At 38.1% G+C, this 14616-nt stretch overlaps 1 protein-coding gene across 3 annotated transcripts in view; it reads left to right on the top strand.

Annotated features, from left to right (window-relative positions):
- Positions 1-14616, top strand: part of IL16 (interleukin 16) — a 167520-nt gene that overhangs the window by 69721 nt on the left and 83183 nt on the right. The window contains exon 3 of one of the 3 annotated variants that reach the window (XM_007479269.3): positions 913-1049. The exons of the other annotated variants lie outside the window; for them this stretch is intronic. Coding sequence (XP_007479331.1) covers positions 913-1049 — 137 coding nt within the window. The remainder of the gene's footprint in view (positions 1-912; positions 1050-14616) is intronic. 3 annotated transcript variants of the gene reach the window in all.

Below are 14616 nucleotides of genomic sequence, written 5' to 3'. Positions count from 1 at the left end.
TATTTCTTCCTGTGATGGTCTTGTTCTTGGGCAAATCTTACACGCCAAATTATTCTGGAAGTTGCCTGAGCTTTTCAGTAGAAATAATACCAAAAAATTGGGTGAGGATGACTTTGTTGCAAGTTCAGTGACATTTGTGTCTTTAGAAACATCTTAAGGGGCTTTCTATATCCTCTTGACATAGTCATTTCAAATGTCATAGGACTTTGTCATCACATTCCTGAAGATATAGGAAAAAAGAACCAGTAACTTTAGATTGATAGAAGAAATGGAGAGGGAAAAGGCCCTACTCAAATGGACAATGCTTTAAATCATCCTGGCATCAAACGCCTGAAGTAAAGCCAGTGAGCAATTAGGGAATGGGTTTGGAGTGAGCAGGAAAGAAGGTACTCTTTGGTACCTGCTGAAAAGAGAGTTGGATTGAGGTGAGCAGGTATGGAAGATAAACTCTGTTTCATACTTTTTTGCCCAGAACTTTTAAATGGTACTTCACTAATTGTCTTCCTGGATTCAGGATCAGATTTAATATGTTTTTAGTCTGAAAGATGGCTTTGAATATGAAAAACTATTCTTTTCTTTAAAATGGGAATCCTTCCTTCCTTCCGTCTTCCTCTCCTTTATTCTTCCTTCCTTCCCTCCTTCTATCCCTTCTTTTTCCCTTCCTTTCTCCTTCCCTCCTCCTCCCTTCCCCCCTCTTAAAAGTGCAACCAAACAGTTTACATATAGTCCTGAAGTTGAGAAAGACAGGGTCAGTGCAACATCCAACGGGACTATTTACATTGGAACATGGGTGTGCCAGGCTGCTGTAACGGTTTAATGGGTTTATGAATGTTTCATTGTGTGACACATGAGGCCAGGTCTTTAGAGACTGTGAAATCTGATCCTTTGGCCCCTTGCCTCTTCCTGACACAGGAGAGCAGCATCTGGAAGCAGTGCATAACCACTGGGAGTGAAGGGCTGGGTAATCAAGTCTCCCAGACAACCATCCGTACCTCCTTTGGGAAGGGGTTTGCTGTCAGCCATGTGATGGGAGGAGGGGCCACCTACAGGTACAGTTAACACTTGGTGTCAAAAGTTTTACATTTGGTTTAAAGTCAGTCATTTGCAGGGATTTGCTCAGTTATCTCTACCCAGGAAAGCCTCTATCTTATGTCAGCAGTGGTGGGAGAGTTGGTCCCCAGCACTGAGATGAAGCCTGATTTGGCTGAGACAGAAATGAAGTTAAGTGCTGGATAGGTCACGCAATGATTTTATTTTTGAGAAATAGAATGCAAGTAGCCAGTAGAGGGGCTGGGCTAGCTGATCTCCAAGGGCCATTCTAACTCTTTTTGTTTTTCCCCCAGAGGAGCAACTCCAAACCTCCTGGAGCTGTAGTTAAAGCCACAAAGGAATGTCTGCAGCAGACAGAGTCTGAATTAGGGGCACACTGGGATGTATGTGTGGTTGGAAAGATGGGGGAGGGTGTAGAAAAGGAACTTGGAATGTTTTTCCTTTCCTTTTATGCTGGGAATGGACAAACTGGTCACACTCACTTAAATTATTCCTTTTCTGATGTCACTGTATAGATTACAAGCTTCAGGTAAACAACTGGTGATCTGAGTTAAACTTCTGCCTTGTTTGAGGGGAGAATATGAAAGGGAAATAGAGGAAAGGTTTTCTCTCATTGATTCTGAGGGATGGAGAATGGAGAAGAGGGGTGTGAGTCATGTTATTGCCTTTGTATGGCTCCTAAGAGAGAAATGGTTTAACATACTATAATATTGGCTCTCATTTTGTAGATTTGGAGTTTGAAGGCCAGTCCTCTCAGAGCCATAACTGGGAATTTAATTTAGAACTGGAGTAAACAGCATGAAACATGGTGGTGGTAATGCTACTCAGAGGAGAGGAAAGAGACTGGGACATGGGCAGGCAGCTACTAGAAAGATTACTCATCCTTACTCTCTCCTCTCCCTGACCTCCTACCCCTACCTCAGAAGAGGCTAGTTAATAGTTTTATATTCAATCAATTATCCTTTTTAACTTGGTCCTGAGGTGCTATTAATTCTTGCTATTCAAGGGCTAGGGCTAGAGAAATTCTAGCCCTTTCAACAAATGTGTTTTTGGGGAAGGAGTTGAAATAGGGATGGGATTGTCTTTAACACACACACACACACACACACACACACACACACCCTCTAAATATAATATACTAGCTGGAAGAAGTCTTAGGGATCAACAAGTCTAAGACTTTCATTTTAGAAGAGGAAACTTAAATCTCAAAGTGGAGAATTACCTTGTCCAAGGTCACAGAGGAAGGTTTATTCAGCTTTCAGTGAGATTGAGGATGAATTGAAGTAGAGTCAAAACCAAAATCTTTATCACAAATGGTTAGATCCAGAATGGATAATTTTTTGCTGTTTATTCATTTTCAGTTGCAGCTGATTCTTCATGACCCCATTTGGGGTTTTCTTGGGAAAGACGATGGAGTGGTTTGCCATTTCCTTCTCCAAAAAGGAATTATAGAGGTCACCTTTTCCAGTCCCCTCATCTTATGGAAAGAGAAAGCAAGGCCCTGAATTGGTGGTGTGAAAAGCACTAGAACCTACCTAGGCCTCCTGACTTCTAGGACAGAGTTCTGGTCAGGTTATTCAAATTTGGCCCTTTTGGAGTAACAGCCTCTGGTCACATGAGTCGATAAGGTGAAGAGGAAATAGGTAGAATCTGATCCCAAGCTCACCAACTCTACCCCTAGACTCTAGTCTTAGGAAAGTTTGTGAAGCCAGGAACAGAAAATTTTCAAGGGAAAGAATAAGTCTGTAGGAAGGTAGAACTCTCCAGTCAGGGCCGTAGCTTTCTTTCTCTTTCCAAGCATGTTTCCCCTAAAATAATTTGTTCTCATTTCCCCAACCCTCTCCTAGGACAGTCTATACTGAGAGGCAATGGAGAATTCTTAGACTGCAGGAGAATTCTTGCCAATTCCCTGTGGCAGCCTTGTGGCCTGACCTTAAGAGCTATTAGAAGTTCTGAAATAATCTCTCTTGCCTCATGGCTCCAACTAGCTCCCATGGCCCACCACACTTTTCTCCCTGATCTTCTTGTCTACTGAGCAGTAGGAAAGTATGGGAAGATGGAGAGGACAAAACTTCATGAGAGGGTTGCTGGAATGGGGGAGGAAGAGGTCTTCCTAGGAAATAAGAATTCTATAAGAAAGACTACTGCACTGTTTTTCTTTCTTAGTTACCCACTTGAAGAAATGTCTTTTCTCACAGGCTGATTGTTGGTTTGTAGAGAAAGGGCATTTCCCAGACTGATGATTTATCCATGGGGTGGAACAGATGGTGAGATGGTTTCTAGGAAGCTTCCATTTTGGACATGGGGGGAACCAGCTTACTAGAGGTCTGGGACTTAGACTGGGTAAGCTCTTGGCCTTTGATCTCTCCCTTCCCTTGCCCAGGAAGCCTGTGAGATGGAACTGAAAATGAGTCATGGGCTCCTGCCACTTTAAGTTCCTACTACCATGGTATTCTATGCCCCCCACCATCTTCCTTTTAGTCTAAGTGCTATGTGTCTCCTTAAAATTTTCCCATCTGAGGGCACATTTCCTATCCAGAGACAGATCCATAAGCTAGGACAGAGCTCTTAATGTCTGACCCTAGTTTTGACTGAACTCTTTAGAAGCTTATACTTTCATCTTGTGTTTTATGTTTGTAATTCAGGTGACCTGGGACTAGCTATCTAGGCTCAGAAATGATTACTTTCCAGGTATGAATAAATGAAAGAGAGAGGAGAAATAGAAAGTAAGCAAGCCAATTACTTTTCTAAAAAAGTATAGTTTGTTAGAAAATAACAGCATAAAAAGGTCAAATCTCTAATCATACTCTTTGTTTTGCAACAATAATGGAAATTTATATAGTTTTGTTAATGTTTGCACAGCAATTTAAGGATAATATACATGCAAACAAGACAACACAAAATAGAGTACAAGATTTAAAGAAATGTAAGTAAATAGATATGGATGGATACCTTTGTCATTAAACTCAACTATTATCAAATTCAATCTTTGCCTTATCTCTGTGTTTCTCTTAAAACTATAAAACAACTTTCATTTGCCCAGAATCCCTTTTGGATTATGACCCTACTGGTTCTTCATGCTTTGGGGCTTCAGGAAATTATCATTTTCACCCTATTCCACTTTCAGATAGCAAAAGTATTTAGTTGCTTAAATGTTATTAGAAAATGCTAATTCCCTCAACATTTCTCTTTCTCTTTGTATTCCCTGCTCTAATTGCCTTACTAGCAACTACTTCAGCACAAATAGAAATTTCTATGGAGTTGTACATTTGTTTATCTCTTTAAGTGAATAGCTCATTAAGAAGCTATCAGCTATTAACACTTTAGAATTAATTAGTTTTGCCAGAGATGGGCAAGCTCTTCACCTTCAGGGACTAGTAAAGGTAAGGAAGAAGAAAAGTAAGGAATATGGAAAGGCCTGGAACATGGGATATTGTGATAGGTCCCTGAAGAGGAAAACTCTGAAAAATTGAAGAAACAATCTGATTTAGTAGGTATGGATGAGATGGAGGCAACTTGAAGAAAGGAATTGTAGGATATCATCAAGGAAGACTTTATCACTTAATAGAAGGACCAGATGTGCCAACTGATAAGAATTTTTATAACTGTACACATCATTTTCTACAATTATACTAGAATTTCTCCTATCTCTATAAAGGTACTTTAAATGTAGATAATTTTGTGACATTATTTACTTTTAAATGATGTTTCCTCCAATCTCTAGTATGTGCAAATATACAACATCTCACTAATTAATATAGCTTTCTCCTTTGAGAATATTTAAAATTTTGGTCCTTATTAACCAAAACTGCCCTCCCCAAAATTACTAATGATTGCTTAGCTGTCATCTTTTCTCATTCCTCTTCTCAAGCTCTATAGCCTTTGATACTGTTAAGTATTTTTCTGGATATTCTTTCCTGATTCTCTTTGTACCTGTCTGATTATTCATCTAACTTTGCTTATTCAACATCCATATCACATTCCAATACTCTTAGTGTTTCCCAAGGTCCTGTTCTGGGTCCTCTTTTCTCTCTTGACCCTCTTGGTGACTTCGTCAATGCTACCAGTTTCATTATCCTATAAATGCATATTATCTAACTGTCCCAAATTTCTTCCTTGGTCTGGCTCCCACTGGTCATTCAGACTGAATTGAGACATATCAACATGTTTGAAGTAGAATAAATCCCCCTGTCCCAAAAAAGAAAAAAAAATATTACTCTTCTAAATTTTCCCATTTCTTTTGCAGGCAAAGCTCAAATTACTCACTTTCCCTCTCTCTACATAGCCAATTCAATCAATCACAAACTTTCCACATTTCTACCCCTTTGTATGACCCCTTTGTACATAGTTTTCACTTTGGTTCAGGTTTGCTTTATCTTTCTGGCCTTTTGCATTGGTTTCCTAATTGGTCTGTCTGCCTCAAGACCACTCTAGATGATCTTCAACATAGCTGTCAAATGGATTTTCTTGAAGTGCAGATCTGACTGTCATTTCTCTAATCAGTAAACTCCAGGACTTTTCTTTTACCTATAAGACAAAATATTGCCTCCTCTGGCTTTTAAATCCCTCTACATCCTGGCCCCAACTATCTTTCCAGCCTCATTATATATTGCTCTTCTTCCCACACACTCTAATTTAGCCAAACTGGTCTTATCTCTCTTCCATAGTCCTGGGTCTTAGGATTTTCTGCCTCTAAATCTTACCTCAGATGTTTACTGGTTGGGTGCCCCTGGATAAATCATTTAACTACTATCTACCTTAATTAAAATGATGGCCTCTAAAATCTCCTTTGACTCCTAGTCTCTGTTATTGAGGCATGAGGCCCCATGAGGGTTGGGGTTATGTAGAGATCTCAGGGTTCTGTTAACAGATCTTTTCTCAAGAAGTTGCTAACAGGAGAGAGAGTATAGAAGAAGCATACCCAGGGTGCTGGAAGATGTGAGGACTTCATTTTGGTTGGCATTTTTTGCCCTTCATTGAACCACAGATAGCTTTCCTGTGAGCTATTTGACATTGGATACAATTAAGTGGGAAGGGATTGCCTGTCCTCTGGACCTAGTGCGGCCATTCCTCATTCCTTCACTCCACCTGATGTTCTCCAGGCTCCCAGAGAAGTAGAGAGGAAAATGATAGTCAAGTGGGACAAGGTAGAGAAGTAGCTGCTCACCTTGGCTCTAGGATATGGAGAGAATGTGCTCATGGTTCAGTAGAACAACCATAGACAAAGTTCAAGGTTGAATAATATGATAGGACCATGGGGTGGAGGTGGTGGGGAAGGGTACTCTGGGATATAAGAAGGAGAAGAGGTAGTCATACTGCAGATTTCAGCAGGGCATGGAAGGGTTAGAAAGAGGACTATACTGTGTGAGAAGACTATTTGCTTGGCCAGGATAGGGCTGGGACAATAATACTTGGGGCAAAGATACAGTAATTGAGTCCTGGTTATAATCCTATTTATATTATTATAAGGCACCAAAACCATTCTGAAATCTTTAATTCTGGACTCTTCTCTGAACACAGCCTCCTTACCAGTCTCATCTCCTACTACTGTATCAAACATGCAACTTCAGTCACTTTAATAGTCTATTGGCCCCCACTTCTGGATATATTCAATTTTTCTATCTCTTATATACTAAGGCTAACAACCTTGAAGTACTTTCTCTGTCACCTTGAACTCCTTTGTTCCTGTAAAGTTATCCTGAATCCACCATACTAATTCCCAGTTCTGTACTACCCTTAATTTCCACTTCCTTTATTTCTTCTCCTACATCAGAAAATGCTAAAGAAAAAAAGAGACAAAATTGAGTAAACTTGGCTTAAACCTAGCTTCACACTGTTCAATCCAATTTCAAACTGGCCCTTGTTGTTGCTCCACTGTCCTTTAATTTGTATCTCATTGCCTCTCTAATACAACCCATCACACTAATTATTCCAGACCATTTCTCTTTGTAAATGCCCATTTCCTCACCAGCCTTCATGTCCAGTAAATGATTTTTTCCCTTTTCATTAGAATTTTGGTAACATTCCATATGAGCCACCTCGTGTGCCCCCTTCCTTTTGTCTTGTCATATAATTTTGCATCTCTTCCTTTAGTCTCTCTTCCTTTTCAAAGCAATATCTGGACTTCACCTTTAACTTCTCCTTAGTACTCCAGTGCCAGGATTTTCTCCATCTCTCCTTTTCTATGGTGTTCTTCCCCTAGTGCTTTCATATGCTCCACCTCCTAATCTTAGAAGATAGATGATACTGGATAGGTAAATTAACCACTCTGAAGCTTCCTAATCTATAAAATTGAGATGATAATACTTGGAGTATCTACCTCACAAAGTTATGAGGGTCAAATGAAATTATATATGTAAATTGCTATGTAAATGTGAACTACTGGGCCTTCATGATAGAAAGCCTTAAAGCTGGGAAGACTTGGGTTCAAATCTTGACTCTGACATATATTTGCTTTGTGACCCTAGAGAAGATACGATCTCTCAGTGACCTAGGAAAGAAACTAAGATGATCACTTTTCAGAAAAATTTCCAGCCTTCATCGAAGAGAAATTTTCCTCCCCTAGGAATTCCCTATTCTAATGAAAATAAACATTTAGTTTCTTTACCTATTATAAATAGTGGTAATAGAATTGATGTCCCCAAGTTGTCATCTTATGAGAGGGAGTCATTAAGAATGAGACTAGCTAATAGCTAATACCCAAAAAGTTGTGAGCTACAGTTAAATTAGATTACTAGCTATTCTATAATCTAATTTTGTCTTCACCATCTTTGTATAGACCATCCCATAAGGCAGGAACACACTCCCTCTTCTTTCCTCCTTTTTTATTTTTTAATTAGCATTCATTTTTAAACTAATTTTTCAGGCCTGACATTCTATGCACTATGCTACATAACTGCCCTGAACATTAATTTTTAAAAATTTTGAGTTCTGAATTATCTCCATACCTTTAAGTTCTCCTCTACCCATTGAGAAGATAAGAAATATGATGGTCATTATCCATATGAAGTTATACAAAATGTGTTTCCATAATAGCCACGTGTCAAAAAAAATCAAGGAAAATAAAGTGTTGAAAATTATGCTTCATCAGTTCTCTTTCTAGAGGTGGATACCACTTTTCATCATGAGTCCTTTGGAATAGTCATGGATCTAAGTAGATTAGTTTTCCACAATTTATTATCATTAAAATATTGCTATTACTGGGTACAATGTATTCCTGGTTCTGCCCACTTCCCTTTGAATCGGTTTATATAAGTCTTCTTGGATTTTTCTAAAACCATCCCCTTTGTCATATCTTATAGCATCATAGTATTCCATTGCAACCATCTATCACAACCTTTTCAGTCATTCTCTAATTGATGGACACTCCCACTTCCAAGAAGTCTTCCTCTGTTCTCTTCCACCCTTTACAACTAAAAATTACCTATTCTTTTCTCAAATATTCCCAAGAGACTTTGTCTCAATGATTCCCCTCCCCATATCAATTCCCTTTGTATTATACCTATTTGCATACCAATCATAACCCATAAATTAAATTGTAAACTCCTTGAGAATAAAAAGGCCATTTTAAAATTTTTTCAGCTCTCAACTTCTAAGAATCAGTACTATTTATTGGCTCCAAGGCAGGAGAGTGGTAAAGGCTAGGCAATGGGGGTAGAGTGACTTCCCTTGGGTCATACAGCTAGGAAGTGATGAATGCCAAATTTTAACCCAGGACTTCCCATCTCCAGCCTGGGTCTCTATCCATTGAGTCACGTAGGACCCTGAACTCTCTTAACTTTTCTGTAAATGGAAGTGATATCTTCATTCAAATATATAACACAACCTGTTATGAGCAAGGTCAGTATGTCAGACTGATGATGTTCAGAATGGATTCCTCTACCACAACTTGATTGAATAGCTTAGTCTACAAACCCATAGCCAACTCCTAAGTAAGAGCATAGAGAAGAATTTCTCAGTTGTTGGAGCTTCAAGATATCTTTCCTGTTTTAGAAACCTGGGGAGCCTTCCAACATTGTTGCTAACAAGTTGAGTGACCCTGAGTAGGTAATTTCAATTTAACGAACCTTACTTTTAGTAGTTAAATTGAGGTGATTTCTAAGTTTTTTCCAACTTAAAAAAATCATGATTCTATCCCCTGAATGGTTGAATCCAGCTATATCACAGCCAAGATTTAATTATCCTGGTACTAATTATGTGGTTGGTAGATTAACCAGGCTTTTGTATTTCTACTCTCCCCTGACCCCCTTGATATTGGCTTCTCAATTTCACATTCTGTTAGCTTCCCAACCAGAGGGTAGATGAGAGAAGAGAGCAGTGAAACTCAGTTGAATCACAGGGAGCATCCTGTTAACAGAGCCAGTAAAATGTTGTTGCTATGCAGGTTGAAAGAACTTTGTGTAACTCCAAAACATGGGAATTAAATCCAGTTACTTAGTTTAAAAACTCAAATAAGAGATTCTTTTACTTTCTGTTCTTTTAGCTAATTAACTATAAAGTTTTATCTTTTAATGATAATGAACTGGTTAATTAAAAGTTTAGAACATCCTTTTGACTTTTAAACTACTGTAGTTAACTGAAGTGTATCCCCATCTGGATCAGTAATTTCATTTCTCCAGACATCCTTTATTATTTAGTACATACTTGCATACTTTAAATTATACATCACTTAATTCATTGAGCCATTATTAAACACCAACTGGGTACAAATCTCTGTGCAAGAAATTGAGGGAAAGCACAAAGCTTAGATAAAGCACAATCCTTGCTCTTGGGGGTCCATGGACTTCAGGTAAAGAAACTTGGTGCTTGACAATTAGCCAGCATGATTATTGAAATTTTCATAGATGATGGCTGTGTCTCAGATAGAGAGAAGACCATGAGCCAGTTGCTAAAGTCATAGACAAAAGTGAGAGAGAGTTCTGGAAGCAAACATTGACAGTAACCATGATAGGAAGGCAGTGATATAAATTAATACCTTGGACCTCAGCAAAAAAAAAAAAGTCAAATGATTCATTAGAAGTATGATCTGAGAATAGTAGAGGCAAGTAAGGATTATGGCAACCCCCCCCCCCCCCCCCCCGCCTTTAAGGACTTTAAGAGTTGGCGGAGTGGAGTGGGGATGAGGAAAGTGAGAAAGAGTGGATTGTAACTGCAAGATTTACAAGGGATAGAGTATTCTTGAGAGAAAGATAACAGATTTCAGTTAAAGTAAGAAGGGTGAAAGGAATGTTGGTTGAAAATGGAAAGATATGGGGAAGTTTATTGAGAATTAAGATGAACATAAACTACTCAAAATATATTGTCAAATGGACTAGGAGACAGATTGACTGGATTGGCATGGACCTGGGAAACATGACGGCTGTTGAAAATATAGTAGATGAATATTTACCTCTAGAGAGGTATTTCTAGGCTGCAAAATCAGTACCTCAGGTTCACTACCAACTCTTAATGTCATCAACTTTTCACCCAATCAGATCCAATCAATGACCCTATTTTTACTTTCTCCCCTCCCTGAAAATATCTCTTCTTTTTAACCAGTTAAATAACTAGTTAATTTCCAAGAATGAAAAAATGAATCCCTTATTAAGTGCTTACTGTTCACTAAACACTAGAGATTCAAAAGATAAGTAAAAGGGTCCTTGCTCTCAAGAAGTTCACATTCTAAAGTGAGAGACCACATATAAGGAAGGTTTCCAGCTATCCTCACCTAGAAGATTGCTTGTCTTTCTACTTTGGAGAATCTGTATATTTAAACTTGTACACAAGATGAGAAAGGGATGTACCTTCTGCAAATCTCAGTTAGAAACTCATTGCCTGTCCTGGGATTCATGCTTTAAGCTCCTATAAGACTTGGACATATAATATAGTTCTCTTGGACAAGCTGTTTCACATCTGGGGTAGACTGCCTCACTTCCAACTTTGCTTGTAGATGGCAACTGGGTTCTGATACCTGTTACCAGATGGCTAATTTAAAACAGAGACACCAGTACTGTGCAATAAAATTAAAAGCAAGGGCTTACTTTTGTACTCTCACATACATAAACTAGTTAGTGTGTTTTTCATTAGTTTTGGAGGGACACTTACAATATGCCAGTCTGCTTTATACTTCCTATAAAGGCATATACAGTAGGATGGTGCAAAAACAAGCATATACCAGCTAAAACATTAGCTGACAAGGAGGCAATTGTGCAAAGGAAATTCACGTATTCACTTAATAGTTATTGAATAACATGCTATGCTTTGATAGATAACAAAGCAATATAATGTAGATAGAATACAATTTGGAGTTAAGAAGTTCTGGATTCAAATCCCATTTCAGACATTTTAGCTGTGTGTCTCAAGGTACACACTTCCTTAGGCTCTTTCATGGCTCAGGTTCTTTATCTTCAAAGTGATGGCATTAGACTCAATGATTTTAAATATCTTTTCTACTTCTAATTCTATGATTCTTTGCTCTCCAAGAAAATGTGGGGTAACCAATTCCAAATGCAGTTTCTGGGACTATCATGTAGATGAAGGCAATGCTTGTAAAATTTACCAGACAATTTAGGGCTAGAAAGGACCACAGGGATCAATCTAGAGAGAAGTAAAGTGGGTGGTTAACTAACAGCAGAAATTAAAGGCCAGCTTATCTGACCCCCAAATCCAGTTTTTCTTCTGTTATCCCATAATTCTTGTTCCCAGAAGGTTTGGTTTATATTAGTATCATTTCCTACATTATTCCCCATTCTAAAGCATCTCCAATTTTTTCTTGGTATGTACATTTTCCAATATACAGAATACTATTGGAGCTATGAGAGAGAGCCATCAATTTATGTTTGCTTTTGGGTCTTGTATTAACAATACCATTGCTGCTATTGTGTAGATACACTATATGGGTTAATGGAAATAAAAAGGACCAACAGAGAAATTGCTGTAGACTGGTTTTGCTGTGCAGCTATGTCTTAGTAATAGAGGATTGTAAAATATTTGAGCTTCGAGGAAGGAACTGAGGCCCAGTTGAGACAAATGAATCATCAAAGACCACACAACTAATTTGGTGGCTGTCAGAATTTACTCAGATTTCCTAACACACTTGTTCCAGTCCTCAGCCCACTCTTCCAGGCTGCTTTGCTTAACATAGTGAAAACATTTCTGAAAAAAGTTCTATCTGAATGGAAGCATATATCCAGTATCATTTTCTCAGAGCCTTATACATAACTTCAGAATTGCTTTATTTTCATATCAGTTCAGCAGACTTTTACATTTTTTATCTACTGTGTGTCAAATGCTGTACTAATAGTCTGGCATTCAAAGGTGAAAATGATGTTATCTTCACCTCCAATTGGCTTATAATTTAATAAAAGGGATAAGGCATTATACAAATAAGGACAGAGGATAGAGACTGGACATGAGGTTTCATTGACAGAAAGAACTCCTAAATGAGAAATCTCCCTTTTTCATTCTAGATCAGAACCTTCTCTATAACTTTTAGTTTTAGAGAGTTGTCTAGAGCACTAAAACTTTCAATGAATTTCTCAGGATCATTTAGCCAATGAGTGCCAAAGAACCAGACTTGAATCTGGATCTTTCTGACACTAAGGTAAGCTCTCTACCCACAATACAAAAAGTAGAATTTGACAGGAGAAGGGAAGGTTTCATGGAGGAAAAGGAAAGGAAAGAGTAAAAAGGACAGATCAGAGGAGGACAAGGCACATGTTAGACATGGGGAAAGCCCTGGATGAATGCAGAGAGAAAGGAGAGGGCAGGGTTGAAATCAGGAAGCAGTCCATGTAGAATGTGGGAAGGGAAAGAAGTGGGTTTGAGCTTTGGCAGGGGTTCCTGGCAATTTAGCTCTAAGTTTCTCTGCTCCTTGATCTCTGCTGTCAAACAGTTCTGTAAACAAATACTTATGTGTTCTCCAGGGAGCTCACACTTGAAAGGAACCATGGGATAAGCCCTCCCATATAAAAGTGAATAATCATTCTTCAATTCTCCCTTTAGTATGTTTTGGCTTTTGGCTATACTGTTTTTCTTTAAAGCATAGCACATTTGTATTGCGAGCTGGACTGTTCTTTGATTTTAGGACAAAATGGACTGGATCATGGAAAGAGAGAGGAGAGGCCCTCCTACTGGGTTTTTGCTTCAGGACTAGAATTTTGTTTAAATTATCTTGATTAAGAGAAGAAAAGGACAGTGACATTGTATGCTATTTATTTGCTGATGCTCCATAATAGCTATGCAACCATGGGTAGAGAGCTGACCTTAGTGTGTTGGCACAGGAATGGACACCTGGGTCCTAATCCAAGATCTGCTGCTAATTAGAGGTCCTCCCCTGCCCTACTTCCAATCACTTGGCCACTTCACTCATCTGTAAAATGTATGGGTTGAATTTGGCTGTGTTGGAGTGTTCTTAGGAGCTTATTATTCTGAGTTCAAATCTGGTCCCCAACATTTCCTAGTTCTGTGATGTTAGGAAAACCACTTAATCCCCATTGCCTAACTCTTACCACTCTTCTGCCTTGGAACCAATACAACAGCATTGATTCTAAGACAGAAGGCAAGGATTTTTTTAAAAGAACTTATTAAAATTTCTGGGTGAGCATTTAAGCTTTGGAAAGACAAATGCTACTTTATTGTTCTGCTGATTGTCTAGACCTAAGAAAGTGATGGAGAAAAAAATTAATAACATTTCATTTTTTCCTGATTACATATGAAAATAATTTTAAGCATCCTTTAAAAAATCTTGAGTTTCAAATCTTCTTCCCCTTCTTCCCTGAATCTCTATCCCTGAGTTGATAAACAATCTGCTATACATTTTACATATGCAATTATGTTAAATATTTCTGATGGAAAAGGTTTTAATAATGCAGATGAAACTTAAAAATGTGTTATATTTTTTTTTTCTGGAGACCTAGTCATCAAACATTTACCAATATACCCCTGGATGGACTAGATGAACTATAAGTTCTAATATTCTATGATCTTATTCTTGAGTAGACAGAAATATGATTAATTCATCATTTCAGCTCTTTCAATGAGTAATACTGGTTACTTATAATTAATTTGCAAGATTTGAACAATGAACTTTACTTAATATATTTAAGTGTTTGTCCCATGGTCCAGTTTGACTAGAGTACAGATAGTAACTTGTTTTAGCAGAAATATTTAGAGGCTAATTTTCTGAGATAAATTCAACTTGGGAACTCTAAAACTCCTTATTATTCCCTTTTCAGTGATTGAGTATACACATAGGGAGGCAGCATGGTATAGAAGAAAGTTTGCATTGGAGTCAGAGGACATAACTTCAAATCCTACCTCAGATCTTGCTCCCTATCTGATGTTGGACAAGCCACTAAACTTTCCTCAGCTTTAGTTTTCTTATTTCTAAAAAGAGAATGTTGGACTAGATGACCTATATGGTTCTTTCTAGATCTAATACTGCAAATATATCTCTGAGTGGAGCAACAAAATACAACAGGAAAAATATGGGTTCTGAAGTTCTAAGGTTTTGGTTCAGATCCTGTCTCTTAGATTTGCTTGTATGACCTTGGACAAATCACCTAACCTTCTAAAAAACCTCATCTA

The sequence above is a fragment of the Monodelphis domestica genome, chromosome 1 (assembly GCF_027887165.1).
Source record: "Monodelphis domestica isolate mMonDom1 chromosome 1, mMonDom1.pri, whole genome shotgun sequence".
NCBI classification, from domain to species: domain Eukaryota; kingdom Metazoa; phylum Chordata; class Mammalia; order Didelphimorphia; family Didelphidae; genus Monodelphis; species Monodelphis domestica.
Note: the sequence above shows the minus strand (reverse complement) of the source record. Positions and strands in the feature narration are given on the sequence as shown.